Source organism: Anopheles merus, chromosome 2R (assembly GCF_017562075.2).
Source record: "Anopheles merus strain MAF chromosome 2R, AmerM5.1, whole genome shotgun sequence".
NCBI classification, from domain to species: Eukaryota; Metazoa; Arthropoda; class Insecta; order Diptera; family Culicidae; genus Anopheles; species Anopheles merus.
This window is the reverse complement of record NC_054082.1, coordinates 8,653,716-8,678,406: the sequence shown is the minus strand read 5'-3', so window position 1 is coordinate 8,678,406 and position 24,691 is coordinate 8,653,716. Positions and strand designations below refer to the sequence as shown.

General features: G+C 44.2%; 1 protein-coding gene across 6 annotated transcripts in view; it reads right to left on the bottom strand.

Moving 5' to 3' along the window:
• Positions 1 to 24,691, bottom strand: part of LOC121603582 (protein tincar) — a 90,774-nt gene that overhangs the window by 8,823 nt on the left and 57,260 nt on the right. For all 6 annotated transcript variants that reach the window (XM_041932524.1, XM_041932523.1, XM_041932525.1 and 3 more), the window contains 2 exons: positions 23,351 to 24,329; positions 21,177 to 21,298 (listed from right to left, as the gene is read on the bottom strand). In XM_041932524.1, the coding sequence (XP_041788458.1) occupies positions 21,177 to 21,298; positions 23,351 to 23,937 (709 nt within the window). In that variant the 5' untranslated portion in view covers positions 23,938 to 24,329. The remainder of the gene's footprint in view (positions 1 to 21,176; positions 21,299 to 23,350; positions 24,330 to 24,691) is intronic.

The window sequence follows — 24,691 nt, the reverse complement described above, 5'->3', positions numbered from 1 at the left end:
ATTGCATTAGAATGAAAGGAAACAGCAAAAAGAGCGGTGTTAAACAGATAATAAATATTGTATAACATTTAATTTATTATGCGTATTCCTGCTCCACATTATAAATGTCGTTAAACGTATGATATTTAGCAGTTAGAAAATTCTTATGAAGTGATTTTTTTTTGTATTATAAACAATAAAGCAAAGTAATTTCCATCCTTCTGGATGATGAAAACGGATCGACCGTAGATTGAAAGCAAACAAATGGATAGAACGGTGCAGCAATGTCTCCCTCCCGCTCACGGACAGACACACTACACTAGCCGGGTCCGGTGAAGCGAAATGTGATGTGAATGGAAGTCATTAGTTCTAATTACATTTTTCCGTTGCACAATTTTGCAGCTGTGCCGGTGCATTGGCTTGCCAACCCGTCGAAAGGGGCGGCTCCATTACTGATGGAGCGCAAAGATGGAGCCTGTCTGGGCCCGGCTAGGCAACTTCCAGCCCAGTTCAGAGGTGCTCGAAACGGTCAACCGTTACTGATCTTGTCTGATTGGACTCGGTAAAAGAACGCAGAAAAGTGCATGTTTTTCACCCGCTCCATTTCTATCTCATTGCGTTCGAGCTCACTCCAGTCAATAATGGGCGCAAAAGGCGAACGAGTGGGGCAGCAAAGAATCATTTTTTATGGCTCCCGTTCCTATTACGGGACGGATTTTTTTGTGCTGTTGCGCTCCAACAGATAGAAGCTAAAAATAATCAGCTTAATTACGTTGAAGCTAACGTTTCCTCGGTAGCAGCTGTGGTGGTCAGCCGACTGGTGTACTTTCGCATACTTTCGCTGCACTTGAAGTGTCCGTCTGTTAGGCTTAATTAATGAAACCGTTGATAAAGGGGGAAGTTTTTCACAGATTGGTGGTAGCTTGAGGATTACAGAAAAGCAAGATAAGACAAGTGAGCAAATACAAAAAATAGTGCTGGTTAACTTTCTTGCCCTTTGCCTGTGTTTGTAGAAGAGCATACAATAAGCAGATAGGGAAAAAACCGTGCATCAACAACGAAGAAAGTTTGTTTCAAATTACGCCAACGCATTACATTCGCTTTCCAGTGTACTTTTCCGCACGTTTCACGAAGCATTACGATAGCAAACCGGTCTGAAGCACAAACATTACAATCGTTCTTCAATGGTTCTTGTGCAACCGTAATCAGATTCGCTTTGCAGTCACCAAAGCTCGCTTCCTTTCCAATCCGATCCGAGCCTCAAGAAAACAGCAAAGTGCAGTAAAAACACAAGTCCGCTTGTGCTACATCCGCACACACCCCAGGACCGTGTAAGTAGCCCACCGACGGCAAGTGTAAAACTCAATTTCGCACGATCTCGTTGCGTTTGTGTGTGTGTTTGTGTGTGGGTGCACTGTGTGGGCTCCTTTAAGTTCCATTTTCCCATAATTTATAACCTCAAAAGCTGCCCGTCGAAACGGAAACAACCCATCTCTGCCAACCACGTTTGAAACGATTCCATTCGACGCTCAGTATGCGTGCCGGCAAACAGTGCAAAAGATGCTTGTGTTCCGTTTCCGTTATTGGATGCAAGAAATGCACTTTGTCATGTGGCAGTGGGAGTGGCGCTTGCGGAAAGTGTAAAGAAATAGCACCCCGTACCTCTGTTCCGGCAGGGGGAAGAAGGAAGCAGCCGATCCGACCATGAACTGGTGCTTGTTTTGCGATGATCAGGATCGATATTTTAGGTGTTCGGGAGGAAAACAGGGCTAAACGTGAAGCTGAACAGCAAGCAACTTCCTGGAAGCAAAAGGAGCAAAAGGAGCAAAAAAGCGAACATTGTTGCCCTGCACGAGCACGAGGGTATAAATATTGTTACACCATTTATGATGCTTCCCGTGCATGGGACTGCCGCAAAAAAACACGTGCCAGAAACGGTTCGCCGGGTCGTGTTTCAAAGTTGATACGAGTGTAGCAAATCTTGGGGCGATTTTGCTGTTGTTGCAACAGGCAAAAGGCGTGATATCTTGATTCGATATTCGCTGCTTTTAGTCGGTTGTACAGTTGTGTTGTTGTTAACATTGTTGCATCACCCTTGTAAGCTTTGCCGGAGTCGATGGAATTGAATCTTTTACGATGCTTTTAACGGTGCTCCGAGTTGTTAAAGGGCAGCATTTGATGCTTGCGTTACGACACCATCGGAAAGTGGGTCAGTGTACAACAACAAAAAAAGGAGAAATATTTACAACGATGCAACAATGACACATATATTTTATTTCATGCAATAAAGTATAAGTTCAAGAAAGTAAAAATATAAATAAAATTATCAAAATGAATGTCCAAAGTGCAATAAGACATTATCCATTACACTAATCCATTAAGGGAAGTTCCTCCATATGGTTCCTCAATAGGGGGAACTAAACCATCCAAACTCCATAAGTAATAAGATTAAAGTCCATTCAGTTTTTATTACCTTCAGATTCCTCCTACTGACTGACCCTTCACCTAGATCAACTCTCAAACCCTCCTCCTTCTCTGCCATCTATTAAACAGATTCAGTGTTTAATGTCTCAATCTTGGGGATCGCTTTATCGGTTCGACCTTTTCGTGTAAGAGCACCGTCCACGAGCGAAGTTGGGGGAAAGGTCAGCGCTGAACAAAAACTAGTTCTGAGCTCCGGTGTGTGACGTGGTAGTAAAACTCCCCTAGCATTCTGTATAGCGTCAGTGACGTTAGTGACACTCGGGAATCATACGGCAAATGACACAGGAAATGGGTAGGAAGCGGCAGACAGACCGGCAGGAGCGGCAGGATGCAATTAAAACTGATCTATTTCTGATTAGGAGTTCGGAGAAGAATGGGTTCGAGTTCTATCTGACCGGTCAGTGAGGTGCAGAAGAACTGCTGTGAAAAATTGCTGTGAATTGTGATTGCTGAAAAATTGTTGTGAATTGTGCTGTGTGAATTGTGATTGCTGTGAAAAAGAGTTGAAAGGGACCCGGGTCAGCTGGACCTGGTTCCCCCACCCAACCGGGTTGATACGTTTTACGCCATTTATTATCTGCTTTTATCGGTAGTTTTTCGTTCGCACGAGCGGGCAAAGTAATCGAGTGGGGGTTTGGGTCATGTAATTTGGTTAATGCTGATTTATATGGCTTCAATGGTGGGTAGCAAATTCAACGGGAGGCTTTGTGAAAAAGAGTTTTACAGTCTTGTTGTAGTGATGAAAATGGTAGAACAGTAAGACACGTGCATTACCGTGCGTCTCCATCGAGAGAACATATTTACCAGGCGTCTCCATTACACGCGGCGAGCAGAATGGTTTGCAGAATGCACCTTAATAGTTATGGTCGTATATTTAGTTAATCCTTTTACACATGCAATTATGTAAGAGTAGTAAATAAAGTTGCTAGTGAACTGCGTTTACTACACAATTGTCCGCTTTTATGCGTAAAACTCGCCGGAAGATCGGATTGTTTATGTTTGGATTTTATTCATCTTAATTAAAAGCATGGATTTAGCAGTGCCACTTTCCCCAGTTGTGCATTTTCACAAAGGACCGGGTGACACCTTAAACATGAACAATATGTTACCGTTCAAGCGACTTTGATTTGGGTCCCAGGACATGGTTGCGGAAAGGATTAACGATAATTCGATGAGTTGCTGGACGGGTTTGTCAGGTAAGAAGGTACGCCTAGGTACCGATCACCCTCCGAACACTTACTGCCACGCTGTGTCGGTTTGGCAATCGAAGTAATTGCTTCCCAAAGGTTAATCCTCTTACCGTACCGTTACCCTCGGCCCTTTTCACCGGAAGTTGGCCTTCCCTTTCTTCTAATAGACTAAAGACGCTGCCTTCCACGCGGCAAGCAGTCTGGGGGGGGCGTTCGGCTGCGAGTGCGGTCCGGGTGTAAACTTTCCCAGCATCCATTCAACTCATCCGTGCAACTCATCGCCCCGCTCTTCGGGCTTCCCCTTTCCCACCGTGGGCCAACATGGGTGGGGCATTTAAAATCGCACCAATAGGCGACGTAACTGAGCGGTTCCGTCTTTTTGATACTGTGTGTGTGCTTCCGTTTTTATTACGAAGCAGGCAAGCAAGTTAACGGTGTACGCGCTCGGGTGAAGGCATGCAGATGAGCACAAACAATAACATGACTCGCTGCAGAACAACATTGTTCCATTCTCGTAGCATTTTCTCGCGGTAAGCAGATGAATTTCGGGATGCAGTCATAAAGGAGAGAGAGAGAGAGAGCGAGGCCGCGGATGAGAGGGTTGGTTGAAGCGGTTTGCCAACCCTTAGGCTAGTTGTTTGCTGAAACAACATGCAGACATTACAAGACATGAAGTTCCTTGTTTTTTGCTGTTCCTGCTGCTGCTTCAACATAAACATTGTGCAGCTTGTTGGTGGTACACAGCGCCGAAGATGGTTGGAATAAATTTCAGACCAAAGGCGTTTATCGTTTTCGAAGAAGTTTACGCTTCAATGTAAAACTCTACTTTTATGCATTTAAACCTGTCCCTCCGCTCCGGCGGCAGCGAGATTTGTCCGGACTGTTTTGAAACGCGAACCAACCGAACGAGCAAAAGGAATCGGAGCATCAATGCTTCTCCAACATTGACACGATTGCGTGGTTTTGCTTCCACTTTCCATTGAAAGGCATAAATCGTGCAGAAGTCAGAAAGACGCAGAGCACTCTCGGTATGCCGACAGAGCTCTTTAGCTCAAATTGAGTTTACTTTTACCATTGTCATTTTAAACAGATTTTAATGATGTGCCTTGTTCTGACCGTCGTTACGGCTGTGGCTAGCAAAGGTACACAATTGCGTTTTACTGGGCGGGGGAGAAAGCGTTCTGTCTCGGCTGTGTGTGTGTGTGGCTGTGTGTTGAAGGATTAAAGTAGTGTGTGATTCGTACTAAAAGAGACCCTGTCTGGTTTGGTTTGGTTTGATGTGCGGTAGGTAGAGAGCAGAACAGTCTTTAACAATTCCGTACCATTTCCCGTTTTTAACTGCTGTTTGGATTTAGGTTGACGTTGGATGAGTTAGTATGAAAATGGTCATGATTTATGCATAAGCATTGTTTCACCGAAACAGAAACCCAACTAAACGCTCTCGAGCTCTAGGTGTCTGTGCCGTGGTCTTTCTTTTTTTTCATGCCGTATTAAATTTGAATACTGTGATGAGCTTCAACTGGTTGAATGGAACTCCGAAAGGGAAACATTTGCTGATGTAGCACGGCAAATATAAGCTTGTACTTAATTCATGCAGTCCCTTTGGTGTAGCAGAGATAGTTCTTTATAGTAGTTTTAAAGCCACATTAATTATGTAAGCATATTGTACGCAATAGTGCCTAACTTTAAAACACAATCATCTCTCGGTAGGTGTATATTTTACGCTTAATGATGGGGCTCAAAGTGGTACGAACAAAAATCCCTCTTCTTATCAATCATGCTGTTTAGCATAATTTTAACCCCCAAAAATACCCCCCGAAACAAAACCCTCCAACAAAAAAAGCAAGTGTCAAGATCTTTGCTTTGATGTGTTTTTGTTAATCCTTTTTTCTGTAGTGCGCAAAACCCGCAGCATGTTTAAGGAAGTGATTACGCAAAATCAGCACTTTTCCCACGGTTTAAAATTTCTTTGCGTAAACCGAGGAAGAGTGTACGGTGTTGGGCAACAGCACAAAAAATGTATCCCGTCCTCCAAATTATGATCTCTCGGGAAGGGAGTAAAAGTTGACGGTTTGTTAGCGTTCAGCGTCTTGCAACCTATCCTAACATTACCGTTCTTTCCGTACAGTCTTCCGCAAAAAAGGACACCCCTTTGTGTACCATTGTGTGTGCCCGACAGAAGTTAAGAAACTTTACCTAAAGCATAACAAAAAATGTCTCACAAGGGACAGAAATTTTTGTTTTGAGGCCCAAAAAATGGATCGTCCAAAAGTAAAAATTCTACCGCTAACTTCCACTGTAGTGTGTTGGTTGCGCGAGGGAGTCAAAAAACGGAAGCTCATTTTTTCTGCTAGCTTCCACCGTGCGAACGAAGATAAGTGATGGATGGATGGATGGATGGGTGCAAAAAAAACAACGAGTAAGTTAAGGACATTGCTACTTCAAGCGGGTGACTTGAAGCATCACATTGAAAGTAGTCCTTCACCTCTTTTCTCGGTTGTAGTGAGGCAAAGAAACAAACACAGCGACTCTGCTGGGGGTTTATGCCCTTACTTGAACCTCGAATGATGTAAGGGAAAGGGTTATGGTTTTGAATGTACGCTGGAGTGATGAGTGAAAAAAAAAAGAAATGTTAAAGAGAAATTGTAAGTAACAACAATACAGCCCAGTAGCAGAGGTCTGATTCTGAGAAAAGTGCAACAAGGAGCAGTAAAGTGGATGACTTGTTGCCGAAGGAGTGCGATGGAGTGGCGCATACTCAAGCCTTGGTTGCTCGGTGCAAGATTGAACGTCACATGTTTTGCAACATTTACTTGTAATTTGTTTCACTTTTGCAATAGTGTTGCCGCTGCTGTCTTGCGCCTAGTAGCTCGACATTGGAAGCAAACTGTTTGCAAAGTGCGTACGCCACGTGTTATGCCGGTGAATGTTTACTTCAAACTTAACAGCCAACAAACAATAACAAAACCATGGTACATGCGGGCGTGATTCAATTATAAGTTTATCTTGATTGATTGAAATGTTTCCCCCGCTGTCGTGTGTCTTACTCGGTTTTGTTTGGCCACATTATCTGATGTTTTCTGAACTTGACAAAACAATTGAGGTGGAGTGGTTGGTTGGAGGTTAATGGGATGATGTGTAAAGTTCGAAACAGTTAGTTTAACAATTTATCTGAGTTGGGATGGTTTTGTTTTCTCAGGATGGGTATCATGGGAGAGAATTCGGCACATATCGGAAAAACACCCCGTTTTGTACATCGCGTAGAGCAACCGCAGATGTACACAAACTAGGTTCTTTGTATAAAAAAATAAGCTAAAATGTGATAAAATTTAGTAGCTACTAAGTACTTCAAAAAGTGATACACTTTTAAAGCATTTTTCAAATAGCACGCCTTGCAAACAATGACTGAAACGATTTAGCGTACACATTAGAAAGCGTTCTGCCTCAAAGAAATACTCACGGAAAGGAAAGGATCTCCTCAATCCAGCCCTCACTCATTTCGCCCTTTTGATGCTCCCCCTGCTAGTGCTGTACATTGTGACACACCGGATTGACTTTTTCCGCCCAGTCATCCCGTTATTTAATTACTGTAGTCCGCGAAAAGTTAGTCCAATAGACTGTCAGGAGCGTTGGAAGGATGGCACGACGACAACGATGGCACACGCACTTGCCGTCCCTTTCAAAAGAGCTCTCAGCGCGGCGGAACTGGAAGGTGTGAAGTGGTACGCTCTTTCATGTTGCTCATTCTGGCGGAAAATCCTTACCGGAAAAGCCTATCACGAGCTTTGCACTGCACGGCTCCAGCTCCAGCAATGTAGCCGGAGAGTGGCCGGATCCGATTCCCGGCTTTTGCCGCGCTCGCGTTGTGGGGGAGGTGGACGAGAAGATGACTTCCTTGCGAGAATTGCTTGGTTTTTTTTTTGCTTATCATCTCAAACTCCAACTCAAACTCAACTGCATTGCAACGCGTGAAAGGTGTGTAGCGTTGTAGAAATCTGAAGAGTGCTTAACAGGAAACCAAGCGTGTGGAGTTGTAGGCGCAGTTCTGATGGTGAAAACCAACTTGGGAGAAAGAGACAAAATACGCAACGGGCAGCATTCGTTTTGGAGTTTGCAGCGAATAGAAAGAAGAAAGTCTGGTGGGAAATTTACCGCCCCCCCCTTCTGCGGGCTGATAAGCACAGGCGGGATGGATGGCTGGGAGTGTCGGTTAAACGTTTCCAAATTCCGCCCGACAGGGAGGATGAGAGAAAAGCCCTGCTTTCTCACACTATAAGCCTCTAGAGAGCAAAAAGGGATAGACAAACAACGATGCCGGCAGCATCGCTAAAGATTGAGGTTGAGGTTATTATTTTATCAACATTAGAGCAGAACGCGGGAATGGGAAAACCGCAAGCTAAATCAGCCCTTTGTACGAGGCGGCGCTGCAGCTTTTGGGAGCGTCGAAATTGGGGATGGAACCGATTAGAGCCTGTGCGAGCGAGTGTGGCAAAGCGATACGAGCAGGGAATTAGTGTGTGGTCGCCAGAATTTATTGTGACGTGCTGTGTGTTTTGTTGTAGCGGTGGGAAAATGGCAGTTAATGAGATTTGCGATGAGTGGTTCGGGTAATCGGTAGGGGTTGCCAATGTGAAGGGTGCAATTTTTGAATGGGAACGATGGTAAGGTGTAGTAGCTTTAGGCAATATGCTAAACATTGAAATTACTTATTTTAAAGATGTGCTTAAATGATTAATTACTCGAGGGCAGGATTCGATGAGCGGTATGATATTCTTTCTGTGTTTGATGTAAGGAAGTAAAGCTTATGTCACCCTTTAAACTCCAATTTTACAAAAGAATGGGTCTACTTCCAGTAATGGACGGTGCATTTCATCATTACCGACGATCACAGCGCAACATGCACATTGGCAATAAACACAACTTATTACTTTTTGCTCGATGTTTCAATTGTTACTGACCTAGATTGAGAGGCATTACACGACGGAATTGCAACTGCCAAGGTACAGCACAATATACATCGCTTTTTATTATGTTTTTAGTTTGCGGAGCGAAGCCCATCTTTGTGTTGGTGTGCCAATTCCGGTGCTTCAGTGCTGACTCATCAGAAATTCCAGGTCAATGTGTCCACTTCGATTGCTTGTTTTAATTTGCCCACCTACCGTTCCCTCACAACTTACCTTCCCCCAAACGGCGTGGCCGATATGTACACTCGTCCTCGTCTTTTGGAGCGTAAAATAAAACCGACATGCTTGCCGCCCTTGCTGGAGGGATCTGGATCTGGATTGCATCGTGCAATTTTTATGATTTTTTTACCCAACTCCGTAGAGTTTGTTTCCCCTCGGTACAACGCAGAAAGGAAGAATCGTACTATTACACCACAACAAACAACAACATCCCTTTGTGCAGTGCGGAGTTGCATGCGGGTTGCAGTCGCTTTCGGCGTTATTGCGTCCTTGCAGAGAGCATGGTTGGCCAACAGGACACACGCCTCGGTGTGTTTTTGTGAAGCATGTAGTGTGCCGTTGTTTTGCAAACTGCCGCAGGCGTATGCCGAGCTGTGTGGATGTGTTTCAGGTTCAATTTTCGATGTCATCGTTCGAGGGGTGTCCATTGAATGACCTTTCAAGTTGGTAGAGCAGCATAAGCATAAGGGAAACAGGGGGACAGGAGATGATGTTGAATGGGATTGATTGAGTGTTCGAAAGGAATGGAGAGCAGCTTTTTCTTCTAATAATTGTGGCTTACTCTTGCCACAGGACTGGCCGTTATGCGAGGGGATGGAAAAGGGGATTCACTGTTGTAGTAAAATAATAACACTACACGGGAATTGTAAATCAAAGGGCAGGTTTATTTGGGGATTGTTTGTTTTGGTCTCCCCCCACTGGAAGGATGCTATTATAAGTTTTTATTTGGTGATACATGGTGAAGGAAACGGTCGCCCCAGGGGAGCAGTCGGCAATCGGCGCCGGAGATCGGACCGTAAAACAAAGCTCGTCCCCCTTCGTCAAGGACAAGTTTCTTGCGATGTGAAGTTCGTGTGAGGAAATGGTTATATTGCCCCCTTGGATTTGATGTGGACAGGAGGGATAAGATGACACTTTACTCCCTCCCCCCACACCAGTGCGCCCTGAAGGATGGCTCATTTCCGTAGGCGATAAGCGAACCTCTTGGCTCTTGATAAGGCCACCGTGCGTTGAACCACGGGAAACGAAGTTGTTTATTTCTATTCAGTTTATCTGCCCGTGGCCGGATGGAAGGGCAACAGTACTGGTGGATATCCCAAACCCGAAAGACACCGGGATAGCTTGAATACGATGTTATCCTTAGTCGACAATAAGGCCTTTCCTTCCCTTTTCGGACACAGGCCACATCCATAGAAGATGCGCACCCTGTGCCCGCAGGGAATCTTGTTAGTGTTATCCAAAACTTTACGACATTTTCGAAAAATGGTTCGTACACAAAACGCACAAAAAACACGAACCAGGAAGGGAGATACAGCTTCGGTAGCAGCTGCCACCAACTCACTCTCTTCTACGCGGGCCACGCCGCGGAGTCAGTGACAACTGCGTTGGCTTACAACAGCACCGGATGCCGCTCGTTTGAAGGTTCAGTTTATGATTGAACATTCTGTAATCATACTTTGAGTGAGGAGAAATGGCTTTCAGAACGGGACGGACAGGACACGGGCGTACGGGTGGAGGTAATTGCGTAGAAGACAATTTAAAACATCGCCGCAAAATGTTTTACTTTCAAACCCGGCACTCCTGGCCTTTATCCCTTTTGCGCTCGTCCTACCGTACGGGGGAATGCGTGGGTATAAAAAAGAAACCAAACTCGGATGGATCAAATAACGCGAAAGCTTCCACCAACTCGCCGCGAGGGGGTGCGAAACTTTCACGGTGTAAACTTTGTGCACGGCGCATAACAATCATGTCTGCTCGCCAGGGCTGTTGCCCTTGGCCGTCTCGTCCCGGCCGGGAAGGAATGTTCTATCGATTCGGGCGTAGGCTGATTGAATGGTTTTGGGATAGGAATTTTAATTAGGATATTTTTGAATTTGCTCTTTTGCGCTGGTGGTTGTGCAGTGCCGGTGAAGTAAAGTGAAAATGGATGAGTTTGTCGGTGGTATTAAGTTGTTTTAGCTGAGGGCTAGGTTACTTTGCAATGCGATAATAGTGAGAAAAGGGGTGTGAAAAGATGAATTGGCTGAACATTGTACTGAAATATCCTTTGTGGAAAATTGTGAAAAGAATGCAATTTATGGGAGTATTTATAAGGCTCACTCTAAGGCCGAATTCTAAATGTTATTATTCACAATAAACAATCAAAACTTGAGCACCTTAGGAATTACTCATTCAGTTTTATAACTCACAAAAGTGTTAAAAGACCTCTCCAAGCGATTGTCTCCTTTGTAACAATTTCTTTGATCGTTATCATCATCGTTATCGTCGTCATCATCAGCAGTGCAAGAGCTTTTAATTCGAACAAAAAAAAAGCGAAACCTCACAAAAACTACTGCTCCTTTGTGCTGGACCTCGAAAGTGTAGCGGTGAAAATGCAATTTGCATTTAAAGCACCTTATCTTTTTCTCAGCTCATACAGCGAGCACAATAATGCGCGATGCACTTCAAACGAGCAATATTTATGCCATCCCCTCACTGTGGTAAAAATAAACAAAATGCCACAATGGGTGAAACTAGGTAGAGAAAGCGGAAAAAGCGCAACCACATTGACAACAGGGCGCGCTTGTTTCCCCGAGACAAACAGGAAGCGATTTTTCACCTTGATGAAACTTCGTCCCGGAGCGCGGTTTCCTACGTTGGCATGATGGTAAGCACATCGTAGTGTGAAGCGGAAGGAGAGAGAGTGGATGCGAAATGAGCTAAAATGTCTGTGGAAAATACAATTATGGTAGCGTTTGAGGAAATAATATCGCAAGACCAAGATGCTAGACGACACGTCCACGGAACGAACCGTCGTTGTTTGTAAAGTTTCTTGCGAGGCAGATGAGGTGAAGGGGGACCCGGTCGGTCGTTTATATGTTTTTCAACTTTTGATGGTTTCCTTTTTTGTAGCACTTTGGTTAGTTTGCTTTTTATTTTACGCCATTTAATTTCATTGAATTAAAATCATTTTGTACTTTCGGTGTCATTTTTTGTGTCAAGTCTGATGCCGGGTTTCATGGTTTGTGATGAGTGTGATGAGTAAATAAAAAGGTATAATAAACACCTTAAATCTAAAATGGAGGGTATGGCAATAAAGGAGAAAAGCTGAGAGGAAAGAATAAAATTGAGAAAAAATACGAATAATTATTCAGTAACTAAGAAAAGAACGAAAAAATGAAATCAAAAGTAGAAAAAATCAACAAAACATAAACTGTAGTATGCAAAACAGTGGGCAAAGTATTTAAATACACACACACACAAGGTGAGAGTAGCAGCAGAAGGAAAAGCTGTTAAGAGGTGTAAAAACAAAAAAGCAAAACAACAACAATAACACCATTACTCTGATAAGACATAATCCTCTCGAAGGAAGCGAATGGTGTTTTTTGTTTCTATTAAAAAACAAAACAGGCACGGTCTGACGTTGGTTTTTCAGCCAGGGAGATTCCATCTATTGCTGCTTCCACTGTACAAAAGGATCTGGTCATTGGTTGTTGATTTCACTGTTTTCCCCTTTCTATTCCGATTGGACTGCTCTGTGTATTGTGCTGTTTTGTTTTGCCTGTTTTTTATGTTTTTCATTTTGATTATTCCTCTATTTCCCATTTCCGCAAAGCAAAGCAAGGCGAAGCGAGCGAACGTGTACGTCCTTTTTATAAAATTGGATCATTGCCTTTTATCCCGTTAGTCCTTGATTGGCCGTTAGTTTAGCATCATGGCACGGGTCCGTCCGATGGGATAGTTTGAAGTTTTTCCGGCACCTCCGGTGAGCTGTGTTTAGTGTTTTTGTTTTCTATCCACCGAGTCCTTGCAGCAGGACATGCCGCAGAACGATATGCTCCAGTTAATGAAGAAGGAGTGTTTCGATTTTCACTTTGTTTTCATTTGAAAGAAGGATAATTGAACAAGAGACAGTTTTGCTTCAATCAATTTCCTCGCCCTCGTCGATGGGAGATTGATTTTCTTGAAGACCCCAAAGCCTGGCACGGCCCTCGCGCTGTACGTTATTATTAAATTTGCATTTAAAGTAGACCGTTGAACAGTAGGATTTAAAACCCTGTTTAAAAGGGGTTTCTTGGTAAACCTTTTGTTTCCAAATCGTCCAATAATCAGCTCGCTAAGGGCAAACGCCTTGAACCGCAGTGAAAATTCTATCAAAATACCACCACCAAAGGATAGGATCTTACTTCCAAGAACCAAACCCATCATCAGCATCGCTGCTCATTACACTTCCTTCCTTCCGCCCATTTGTAACGCCAGCATTTTGCTGCCCGGCTGGGTGCCTATTTGATGTGCCAATTTCAAAGGATTGAGATTTGAATAAACCTCACCATTGCACATTTCACCAGCACAACTACTACCACCACCACCACCATCCATTCATGCGCACGGTGGTTCTGCTTGGGTGATGATGATGAAGGTGCTCATGCATCTGCCATTGCCGCCATAGGTGCTTGTGGCTCCGTCAGGTAAGCAACAGACAGACAGTCAGAAAGGCATCATTAGTTATGCAAATGCGGCCGGCGCGTACTGCAGAGCGACTGCTGCTCCACGTGCTCCAGATATCTCTTTGTGCTCCGGGGGCGATTGTTCGGATTTTATCGGTCACCAAGGTGCCATGGGTTTATCTCGGACGATTGTGGCAATTTCGTGCAATTCGAAAGCGTTCGAGACTACTGAAGCGGGAGAGATTATCCTGCGTTGTGTTGTGCCGCACGGTGAGATGTGAAAATGGGATTTATTGGGCGCTTCGGAGGAGCCAGACCTTAATGCAGGAGAAATGTAAATGACACATAAAACGAGGCGAATGATTTAAGTCTTAACCGTATGGGTCGAATGCAAAGTGTCCGATGTGAAGCTAAATATGTACAATCAGCGAAAGTCAAAACAACAGAATGGGGGCAAATATCGATGTTCTACAATAAAAAATGGATACCATCCTCCATAACATAGTTTGCTTTTCCGATCGACCGTAGCTGTATTCTGCATTAAAGATTCATTCACCAAACATGTCTGTTGTAGCTATGAAACAAATAAGCTCAAGCACTTTTGCACCCACCCGCGGCACCCGTTCGGCCCATTCGGTGCCCGTTTGCTGAAATGCACAAATTAAAGTGAGCAAGCAATACAAACTGATCATGTTTGTTTCGTCGAAAGTGCAATTATGCTTCGTTACGCACTCGCACCGGCCCCGCAGAGCCATCTCGTCTGCAGTTCTGACTGGGTGGCATTTATAATTGAAACCGTTTATCATCGGTTGGTCCACCTTTTGTGCGGAAAGCTTTGCATTGCAGGCAGCTTTTACTCAGTGCGCCCGGGAGTGGAGGGATGCATTTGGAGCGAGGCGTTATAAAAGCGTAAATTATATCCTAGCCGTTAGCAGTGCGCTTGTGGTCGATTGTCTTCTAAGTGGCCAGACACGTTGATAGTAGAAGTGTATGGAGTGTTGGGATGAGAGGAAACAGTGTTTGCCTAGGGCGGTGCATAACGAACTTACTGTATTTGATTTATGTTGCAAGTTCGATGGTGAGCAAAATAAAACCAAATTATTTGAAACGATTTGAGAATGTTTATTGTAGATGAATAGTTTTACAAATAATTGTCATCTTTTATGCTATTGTTTTAGTACATTTATTTGCATTAAAGCCGGACTTTCACTCCATGAATGTATCGTGCAGGTGAGATTACATTGAAAACACCAAGAATGAAGGTTTCGTATTAACTCGCTTGTGCTACATCTATACTCCCCAAACATTACCTAGAAGGAGAATCCTCCATTCCCTAGGCCCACAAAAAAAGGGCGACAGGAAATGAAAGAAGAAAAATCAATTTGGTGTATACTTTCCTTCGGTTGAGTTACCTTTACGATTATAAACTTCTCCAGACGTCCAGAATCCTGATCCGGACTGTCGACGGTCGAGCGAAGAAAGCAACCCTAAACCGATACCGCTGCCATGGGGGGTTGGGGGAAGGGTCAAAAGGGTTAAGAAAATTAAGCCCTAATGCCTATATTCGAATGCACATTACGCAGGAGGGTGAACTCGTAAGCTGACCCGTTCCCGTTCTCGTTCCTGTGGATGTTTACATTATTCAAGGCATCTTGTTGAAGCTCCATCCAATATAGTGAGGTGTTGAAGAAATGAGAAAGAGCGAGAGTTACATGCTAGAAAAGTATGTACCATAGCGGAGGGAAAAAAGGGGAGTCCTATCATGGCCATTCACTCACCTCTACCCTTCGTTTCATGGGTGAATAAGAAAATATGGATTCAATTTATCAATTTCCTTCAACCGAAACTGAGTTGTTTTTTTCTCTTATATTGGGGAATGCTTTCAAAAAAAAAACAAGTTCGATTGGGCCGATGTTGATCGAGGTGCCGGAAGCACTGAGAAGATGCAATTGGGTGGAAGGATATTTACATAATAAGATGTATTAATGCTGTTGGTAGACATAAACACCAAATATTTAGTAGCGAAGTGCGGTGTTTTGATAAACATGTTGTAAACTGTATAACAATACAAGATAATGTTATTTTAGCAGAGAATTTATATACCAAAACAAACATACAACAAATGAACAAACATATGTTTTACCCTTAACGTCTTCTCGTCTCGTCTGCCAAAAATGTTTGTGTACCACCAAGTGAACGTTGCCAGGCGTGTACTCCCGTGTAATAGTTGCTATTTTCTCCCCACAGGGTATACTTTCATTCCGAATAAATACACGTTCCATACGTAAGCGCCTACGGCAAAATGGTTGGCATTTCCTTATCGCACCGTCAGCTTCCGGTAGCTCGGGGAACAGACTTCGTATTTCATCGTCAGACAAGCCCCGGCACACGATGTGTACCACACAACGCCCATCGCACAAACACACACGCACACCAAAACCCGGCACCCAGCAGACAAGCGTGGCACAGGTATTTACCGACGGTTTCGGTGGTTTTCTGCGGCAAACCCAAAGGACATTCTTTCTGACTTCCGGCAGCTCAATCACGGCCAACGAGGGTAAGCGTACGGCACGAGGTGAGGATATGTTTATGCGAACAATTTATGTTTCCTCTACGGGTGAAAATTGGTGCCAGTGCATGGCGGTTTGGGCAAAAACTGGCACGATAGTGCTAGATGGTAGCGGGCATGATGGTTGTTTCTCCATGCTTCATTTGCATTGGCCGCTAAGTCGGTTCCCGCCGGTTACTTGGGGGAGATAGTTTCGCCAAAATAGAAGTTTGGCTACGCCAGGTAAAAACTTTTCCCTTGCAGTGCATCAAACCGAGCGGATGGAAATGATGCAGCTTTTTGTTTGGGAAGTAGCAGAGGTTGGGAAAAACTTAACCGGAGGCTTCCTTACCAGCGGGTCTTCGGTGCGGTCTGTTGAAAGCAAACTATAGAGAAACTCTTGCAATTATGCTGGTTTTTTGCCGGGTGATGTATTTCCATGAGCCACCTGAGCGCCGTTGAACACCCAGCTCATAGTTTTGCTGGTTTGAAATTCATAGAATCATAGAGAGAGTTTTTTTAAAAGTTGGGACTTGATGCAATAATTAATATAATTATAAAAGAAGAAAATTGAGAAGAATTTTTTGTTGTGTAGAAAAAAACTACACTTGTATTGTTTAAATATTATTGAATATCCATCGTTGGGTAAGCAATAAAATCTACCTTTCCAAATGTGAAATTCCATCAAGAATTTAATTTGTTTCAACAACGTGACATCCCTGTCAGGTGTATTAAAAATAGTCTGCCGGTAAATCCTCTTATCCTTACCAGCCTTGCCTTGTACACTTTTCTCAAACAGCACCAGCAAACCTGCTGCCGAGGACAGATTTCAACCAATCGGTTTCAGTATTGAGTCCTGTGGTACGGTTATTTTCTACTGATCAGCACAACCGAAAGCAGCATCATCATGTTGACAGCTGTCGTTCGTTAGCTGTTCGATTTTTTTTGCGCTTTGGATCGTTTCCTCACAGTAGGTGAACTAGTTGCGAGAAAAAAGGGAGAGCAAAGCTTAGGAAATGGAAACTTGCAGGTGTTTTCCGTCATCTGTTCAGCAAAGCTGCTGGGAGATATTGAATTGGAATTATTGAGAGTGCAAAACTAACGTGAGAAGAGTTTAGCGCGAATTGCAACTATTGTTCCGTAAGTTTCTTTTCTTTCTTAGTTTCTTGAACAAAAAAAAAGGGTATGCAAAGTTATATTTGTTGCCCATTAGCTAACATTTAAAACTTCTACCACTGTCAATAACCTTTAGCCATGTTCTCGACCGAGGAAGGGTCCCTTTTTACTCCCCCTTTTACTCCCTACGATTCACATTGCTTCAGAAAAATGTAGCAAATTGCTGTTTAAAAGCCATTAATTTACGGCTACTCGCTCGGATGCACATTCTTGAAGAAAATTGTCCACCCAGCACACTGCCGATGCTATCTCGCACTGTATCGATTTTCTATTCGCAGCCGTCCCAAACCCCTTTTTTCCACCGGTTGACTTTCAATTCCTGTGCGAGTTTCCCACCTCGGGGCGTGTTGCGGAGGTGTCTCCGCGATGTACCAGGGGGGATATGAAGAAGTGATGTGTTTTATGAGAAAAGTTTCTCCCGGCTGATTTCCCCCGGGGACACAAGCCTTGTCGTCCCAAAAACCTTTCGAATGAGGCCAAAAGGGCACTGCCGCAGGGGCGGTGGGTGGGCTTGTATGGTACGTGTTTTGATGAAAGGGAAAACGAAGGAAGAGAATGAGCGAGTAAAGAGAACACGGATGACTTACAATTACATTTTAGCGTTTTGGGTTGATAGGAGATAGAACGAAAAAAGTGTAATGTTTTAAGTGTTTGAATTTTGTTTTGCAAATGTGTGAAACAGCGAGAAATATTTGCCAACGCTTTGAAGTTGAGTATAAAGTTCAATCTGTGAGTTACTCTCTCCGCACTGTATTCTGGATGTATTAAAATGTGATTGATGAAATAAATCACCATCCATAATGCCGATGCCATGCACCTGCAACTGCCTCCATTTTTCCGTTTAAAAACACCCCTGCTCAATCCTCTGTGAACAAGTGTTGACGTTCAGCAAATGTCACTAAAAATCGAAAAATAAATGGCATGCTCGTAACCATGCCCCATGGACAGAGGCAAACGTAAAACCCGGCCTAGAAATTGCGCGCTGTAAATCAATTCTGACAGCGCGTAATAGACGTGCAACCACCGCTTTGGAAGCCCAGGCCGGGTGAAATACACTTCCGGGCAGTGGTAAGGGAATGTATGTCCACCGTAAGACCGGCAAGCCGAGCGAGCGAGCGTACGCGCGTGAGGGAACGTGGCCAGATGGTGCCAATGCTTCGATGCCCCTAGCACCGTAGCTAATGTCAAACGTGATTGGACGGGGATTGCAGCCCGTGCTCTGCGCAGAGGATCTCTGCAATGTGCCCACTTTTACCGCACCCTCTCCATCTGTATCGACTGTCGATGGTTGACGGTTGCGGGCCTTGGACATGGATTACTGTGTGTGTGTGTGCGTGTACCTTTCCCCCCGGATGGCTGCAGGAAAACGCGAAGAAACTTATTTTTAAATCATGATGGTGATTTTATTCTTCCAAGGGGAGATGGAGTTGGAGTTCGAAATGCGAAAAAGTTTTATCGTACATACCCCCGGTATAAGAAGGGTGTGCTCAATGGGGGATGAGAAGTACGAGATGTCGGGCGAAAAGTTCGCATCGATGTTACCGATAAGCGAACATATTTAACATGGCTTTAGTGGGGGATTTTTGAGTGCCATTATGCTAAGGAATCATAAGGCTCTTGTGAGCGGCGTATTCTAGAGGGGTTATTTGGGAGGAAAAATGAAAATCTTTCGATGCTAGTAAACATGACAAAACCACAGAGTACGATAATTTTACTTAAACATGGCTGTATGTTGTATTGTTTAATAATGTTTTAAAGTATTATTTGGCTGCTTTTGAAAAAGCATGCAAAACTGTTATGCGACACACTATGCGGAATTTAACCAACTCTATAACTAGCTAAAGTAATAATCTGTTCAAACGATAATTCACCATAATGAGCGTGATTTCAGCTACGAACAGGATTAGTAAACATTCTGCATTCACTGGTGCCGTTCCGAGTGGGACGTGTGGCTCACGCAGCGATACCATTTAAACTGCAACGACTAGCTTTATCCAATTAGGCTAATTTGTAAACGAAATAATGCGAACACAAGTCCCCGGTGGGAGGCCTTTCGCAGTAAAAACTAATTATAGTGGACGATAGTCGAAAAGCTACACAGAAATAGGAAATGCAACAAACGGATTAAGAATGCAGTGGAATATACTAGCATGCATATACTAGAAGGAAAAGTGCTTGTTTGTGCATAATTTAATATTAAGGTAAAGTACGTTTGCTTCAACAGTTTGTTGCTGTTTGGGTACATTTTAAAATATGCAATATCATTCTTTGTTTTGCTGTGTCAAAGTGTGTAAATTTCAGTACAAAAGCACACAAAATCCAATTATTAGCATTACGAATGATAATGCCAGTTCGGATCGTAAACAAGCACCGTTGTCTGTTGCATTTGCACAAACCTAATTAATTTCATCACTCAACGCTACCGTTTACGTGCGTGGCGGGAAAGCTCGTTGGGTAGGAAAATTTAATTATTACAATAATAAAGCATGACAGCTTCCACATCGTTGCGATGCTGCTTGACGGAGGATATCATCGTTGACAGCGATGGAAAATTACCGCTTCTCGCGTGTTTCTTCGCAAAAGCCTTTTTTGCCGGTGGGCGAGAGAAGGTGGGTGGAAAACCGGATTATGACACCGATACGCAGTGTGGTTGTAAGCTAAGGGCACGGGTCGATTCGGGCAAACAACCGGGCTCGATGGTAGATGCTGCTAGGCGCTAACAGCCCCGCAAAAGCTCTTGTGGGAGGGTGTGCTTAAGAAAAGTCCTCCCAGTCGAGGGGAGCGCTTAGCAGGTAGCGTAACAAATTGGGGAATTATATTTTACACCGGCAAACAAACTAATCGACCCACCCTCCCGATCTCCCCTCCACAAGGAATCCGGTGCACTAGCCCCTTCCGGTCGGGCGCGGTATTTCTACGCTCGCATCGCTAGAGAATTTCTGAAATCGTATCTCGTTAGCACACACGCTCATGCTTGCAAACCCCACCCAGAGGGTGAAACTCGACCGGAAAAGCGTAGAGTCTCTGCACGCTCTGGAGAGTTTCGGTCCGTGCGTTACAACTGCACATTAATTCATTCTTATTTATTGTCATTTTTAATTTCAGTTAGCTTTTCCATTAGAAAGTTTCGCTGGTGAAATAGTGCTTTCCGTTTCCGTTAGTGGTTGGTCCGGGTGGGTGAAATAGCGTGAAATCGTTAGCCGGTTGGTATTTGAAGAAGTCGGAAAAGTAAACCAAAAAGCTGAGTAAATGCTTTGGCAAGCAAGCATCTGCATGTGCGAAAGAATGGTGCGCTGGGGATTGTTTATCGACTAAAGGGGGAATATATACGTAAGTGGTTGAAGTTGGTGGCAACACAGACACACAAACACAGGGATACATACACATATATAGAACGAAAGGATGTGGTAATGAGCTAGAAAGGCGGTAAGAAGTAATATGATGGCTTAATAAAGTTTTGCTTTCAGAGCACTTTTTTGTGGGACGAATGGGAAAACTCCCCTCAATGGGGAAGAGAGAAAAAATGGCACAGAAAGAAGAATGTGCTTTATAATATTTTTCATAAAGATAAAGCCATACGAAAGAAAAAATACAAATACCACTGGATGCGAAAGCTATTTACGATTTTCTAGAGAAATACTAAAATTTCACCCGAACAATAAGCAGAGTATAATCGCACACAAACGGGTTGCAGTATTCCCGGAAGCGACCGCGTTCTATTAACACTTGATCCTATTTCTATTATCGCGCTTGGGCGTGCTTTTTTCCGATGAAGGTGCGCATTATGTAATTGGATTTCCCGGTATAATTTCGCGCCCTCAAGGGCAAGGCTTAGGTACGCTTCATTCGCTGCGGTAAGGTTGCGTTTTAAAAGCCGGTTCGGTGGGAAACTGGGTTCCAAATAATTCGCTGCACGCTGTAGGCAGGAGAGGTTTCACCGTCAGAGCCGTTTTGTGGTTGACTTTCTAGGAAAATACCGTACACGTTGATGTGTATTTCAATTTGGTTGAACAACGCGTTTCCACGAAAAGAAGCTTGCTCCGTTCTTCTAGGTGAATGAGCGTCGGAGAAGAATTTATATTGAATGTGAAAGGCGGAGGCGTAGGTTGATGTAGAACCAAACTGCTGGTGTTTGTTTTGTAGAAGTTATTTTGGAATAAAATGTATAGAAAAATCGCATGTACATTACCTCTTGGTAGTAGTCCATTTTCGATTACTTTTGCCTCGAGCAGTAACCGAGGCAATAGTAGACAGATTGCCGTGATGATATGTATGAAAGCTGAAGTTGGGCCACCATGAATCCACAGCGAGCTGGAAGGGAAACAAAATTTGATTGTATTAACATTTACTAAAATGATGATAAAATTTTACACAGTTATTATCGTATTATGAGAAGTTGCGCACTATCCTTTCTTTTCCTTGCTTCCATAACTCTCACAACCGTGTGCCTGTTCCCTGGCAGGAAAAAGAGCTTCATATGTATGCATTCTGCCTTAAGTTCCGCTTCTCAGGCAATGATTTATAGTACAGCAGCGTTTGCATAATTTCTTTCAGGAACGATCTGCTAGCTAGCTGCCAGCACGGTACGGTTTATGCACGTGCTTTGATGCAACGGCACAACATGACAGAAGCGAAAATAACGCGACGATGATAGAGAAAGCTAGATAAACTCGGGTGCATGTTTGCGACGCCTAGCCAATACATTACTCCTCAGCGCAGTGTAGGCAAGGAGATGGCAAAAGGTAGAGTTTGTATATGCTAAGCAGGATGCAAAATAGTGCCACTCAAACAGCTCCGGGGCAGAACCGGTATGAATTAAGCAGAGTTGTTTCCATTACCAGATGGTTTGACGGTTCTCGCAACCGTCGGACCAGGGCAGGGAGGATGCGGTGTAAGGCAAAGATTAGATTGATAGGGTGAAAATGAGAGAAAATACTCGGCAAACAGTAATGAAAGTTTTTTTATGGTGATACTGGGTTGGGAAACGGGTGTGCAATTTGTTTATGCCATTTGCTGTGTGTATGAAGCATGTGAGCATAGCAGAGGAATCAAGCTCCTTCGTAGTATTCGTCTCACTTTCTTTAGTATCCCATTTGCAAATAGAAAAACTTCGTCCTACTGGGAGCGAGTGTTTGTGCCACCCGTAACGAAAATCTTTAATGTTCTTATGCTGGCTGCATTCGATTAAGCGAAAAATAAACAATCAAATCACACCACACTGCAGCAGTGAATGCCAAAGCAGTCAGCGCCTAAAAGTAGACTATTCGTTTCTCAGCATTTGTGCCCGGGTGGGAGCGTGTGGTTTAGAATTTATAGTTTGGCTCTGGCTGTGAAGGCTCGCTTGTCGACAGTCGTGTACCGTTTTACCGACAGCTGGTACCATTGTTATTAAGAAACGGCTGAAGACATTCATCAGGCAACACAGACAGTAGCATCTTCAGCGTGGGAAGCTGTGTACCATCCACGTCGAAATATTAAACACAACCGAATCGGTAGAATCGAAGCAAGAAGCTCTAGCATTCGCTCGGGGAGGGGAAAAATAGCATCTCCTGCGTTGGTGATTGCAAATTTCATAGTGAAATGGTGCGGGAATACTCCTTTTCGGAGGTGAAATAGAAGAGGATTATGTAGGTTTAGAACGCTGCTAGAAACGGTGAAGGATTAGTCGATGGCGCGGGCATATCTATTGGAGCGACTTCCATCACAAAATCTAGCTGATTTTGTACGGTTTTCAGAATTCCCGGCTTTGACTTCTTAGCCTTCGGCGAGACGAGTATACACGAGTTAGTTTTAATTAAAGTTGGGTACTGGTGCTTCCGAATGCTAGCGCGTCTCATTAGGACGTGTCCGGTGGTGGTCCGGAGCAGCGAGAGCACGCCGTTGGTACATGCTGTCAAGCGTATCGTGTTGCGCAAGAGCTTAGTCACTCCAGTTTGCTAGTGCTGCAGGAGCGTCAATAGTGTAGCGGGAAAGCTACAGCGATGACTTCTAGCAGCCGAATCGCGTTTCGGAAGCAACCTGAACGCACACAACGGTAGTCGTTGAGGAAGTCATCAATAGTGCTGATACTGCAGCGTAATGAGAATATAATGAAAATTGTTCTGCTTGTGTTGTGACGACGGAGTGATGTCTCCGCTGGAATAGATTCTGATGCCGCGTCTCGTTCCATTAATTGTCTAACAAAGCAAAAACAAACACAATTAGGAGCGCTTTAGAGATTGGCCTTCATGCCTTCGCAAATTCTAATGCTGACTCGGTGTCTTGAAATGTTTCAATTAGGCTCTTGGGAGCCAAAACTTTCGCTGCTGAAATAAGTCAACGCAATCGAGTAGGTGGAATGAAATTGTGTTTGCTTCAACTTACCGCAACGTTCCCTCGAACGCTTCCTCTTCCAGCCCGTCATGGCTGGCCGGAGCAGAACCGTGCCAGAGCTTGGTGCCGGAGGCCAGCTTCATACCGTCGTTCGCTAGATTGCCCACGCGAAACAGTGCCGAGGCGAGCAGCAGGGGCAGAAACAGGACGACCAGTCCGCAGAACACGATCTGTATGTCCAGCTCGGTTGTAGGCTTTTCGTACTTCCAGCTTAGCGCGGACAGGCCAATGTATCGGTGGGTGCCCTGCACGATCAGGTAGCCCTGTAACAGCGTCATCAGTATACCGTACCAGATGGACCAGAGCGTGTTGAGGTGTAACCGCCGGCGCCGATGCTTTGCCGGGTCGGCCAAATGTGTCTGACGCCGAAGCGAACCAGAATTGGCCACGTACTGAGCGGAGGTGTTGTTGCTCGTCAGCACCACGCTGCTGTGCGATATGCTGGAGTTGAGACTTTGACATTGCTTCGATGAGGCGGTGGAGGTGGCGGTAATGTTGAGCAGTGATCGGTTTTTCTTCGAAACCATCGTTATGTCTCCCCCGTTCTCGTAGCCCACCAGCGAGCCAGTTATTGACATTGTGTGTTTGTTTTCTTTTCGTGAACGAGCGACAGCACTTTAGGTCCTAAGGTATTCTAGAAGGTCTGAGGGATGTCGTGTGTTTGTTTATAAGATGGCCTTAATGATGATACTAATAGTGCGCTACGTTGCGATACTATAGACTACGGCGGTGGTTTACGGGCGTATTCTAATGTCGCCGGTGTTTGACAGAGCAAAGACTAGAGCCAAAGTCGTTGTTGACGTTGCACAAGAGTGCATGTTATGAGCCTTGGGTGCCGAATGGTCGGCCGCACCGTGGAGATATGCTCGTGGCTACGTATTCTGGAGCAATCCTTTCGGTGGTTGCCGTCGATATGTAGAGTGCATCATCGCGTCGCAGTTTACGGTTGACGTTGACGGGAGATTCGAATCTGTAAATAGAAACAGATGGGAGGGAAGATTGGTTAATGTTAAGTTTTGCTGTTAACTATTGAGTTTTTGAAGTTTTGCTATCTTTGTATTTGCAACATCCTTATTTCGGCAATCAAAATCTATAGAACATCCGCAGTAGTCGTAACATTACAGCCATTGTTTTATGAACCCGGAAGATTTGCTGTTGTTTTTGCAGTACCTTATTCCTACCCAGAAATCTAATATAAAACATACCCAAAAAAGAGGAGGACACATTATACCATTCCGAGTGTTGTAAAAGTTCTGCTCAGATTTGGTGATTTGTGGCTACAATTTTGGCAACTTTTTTTGCCATCTGCCCGTAATCGATGTCAATTTAAGA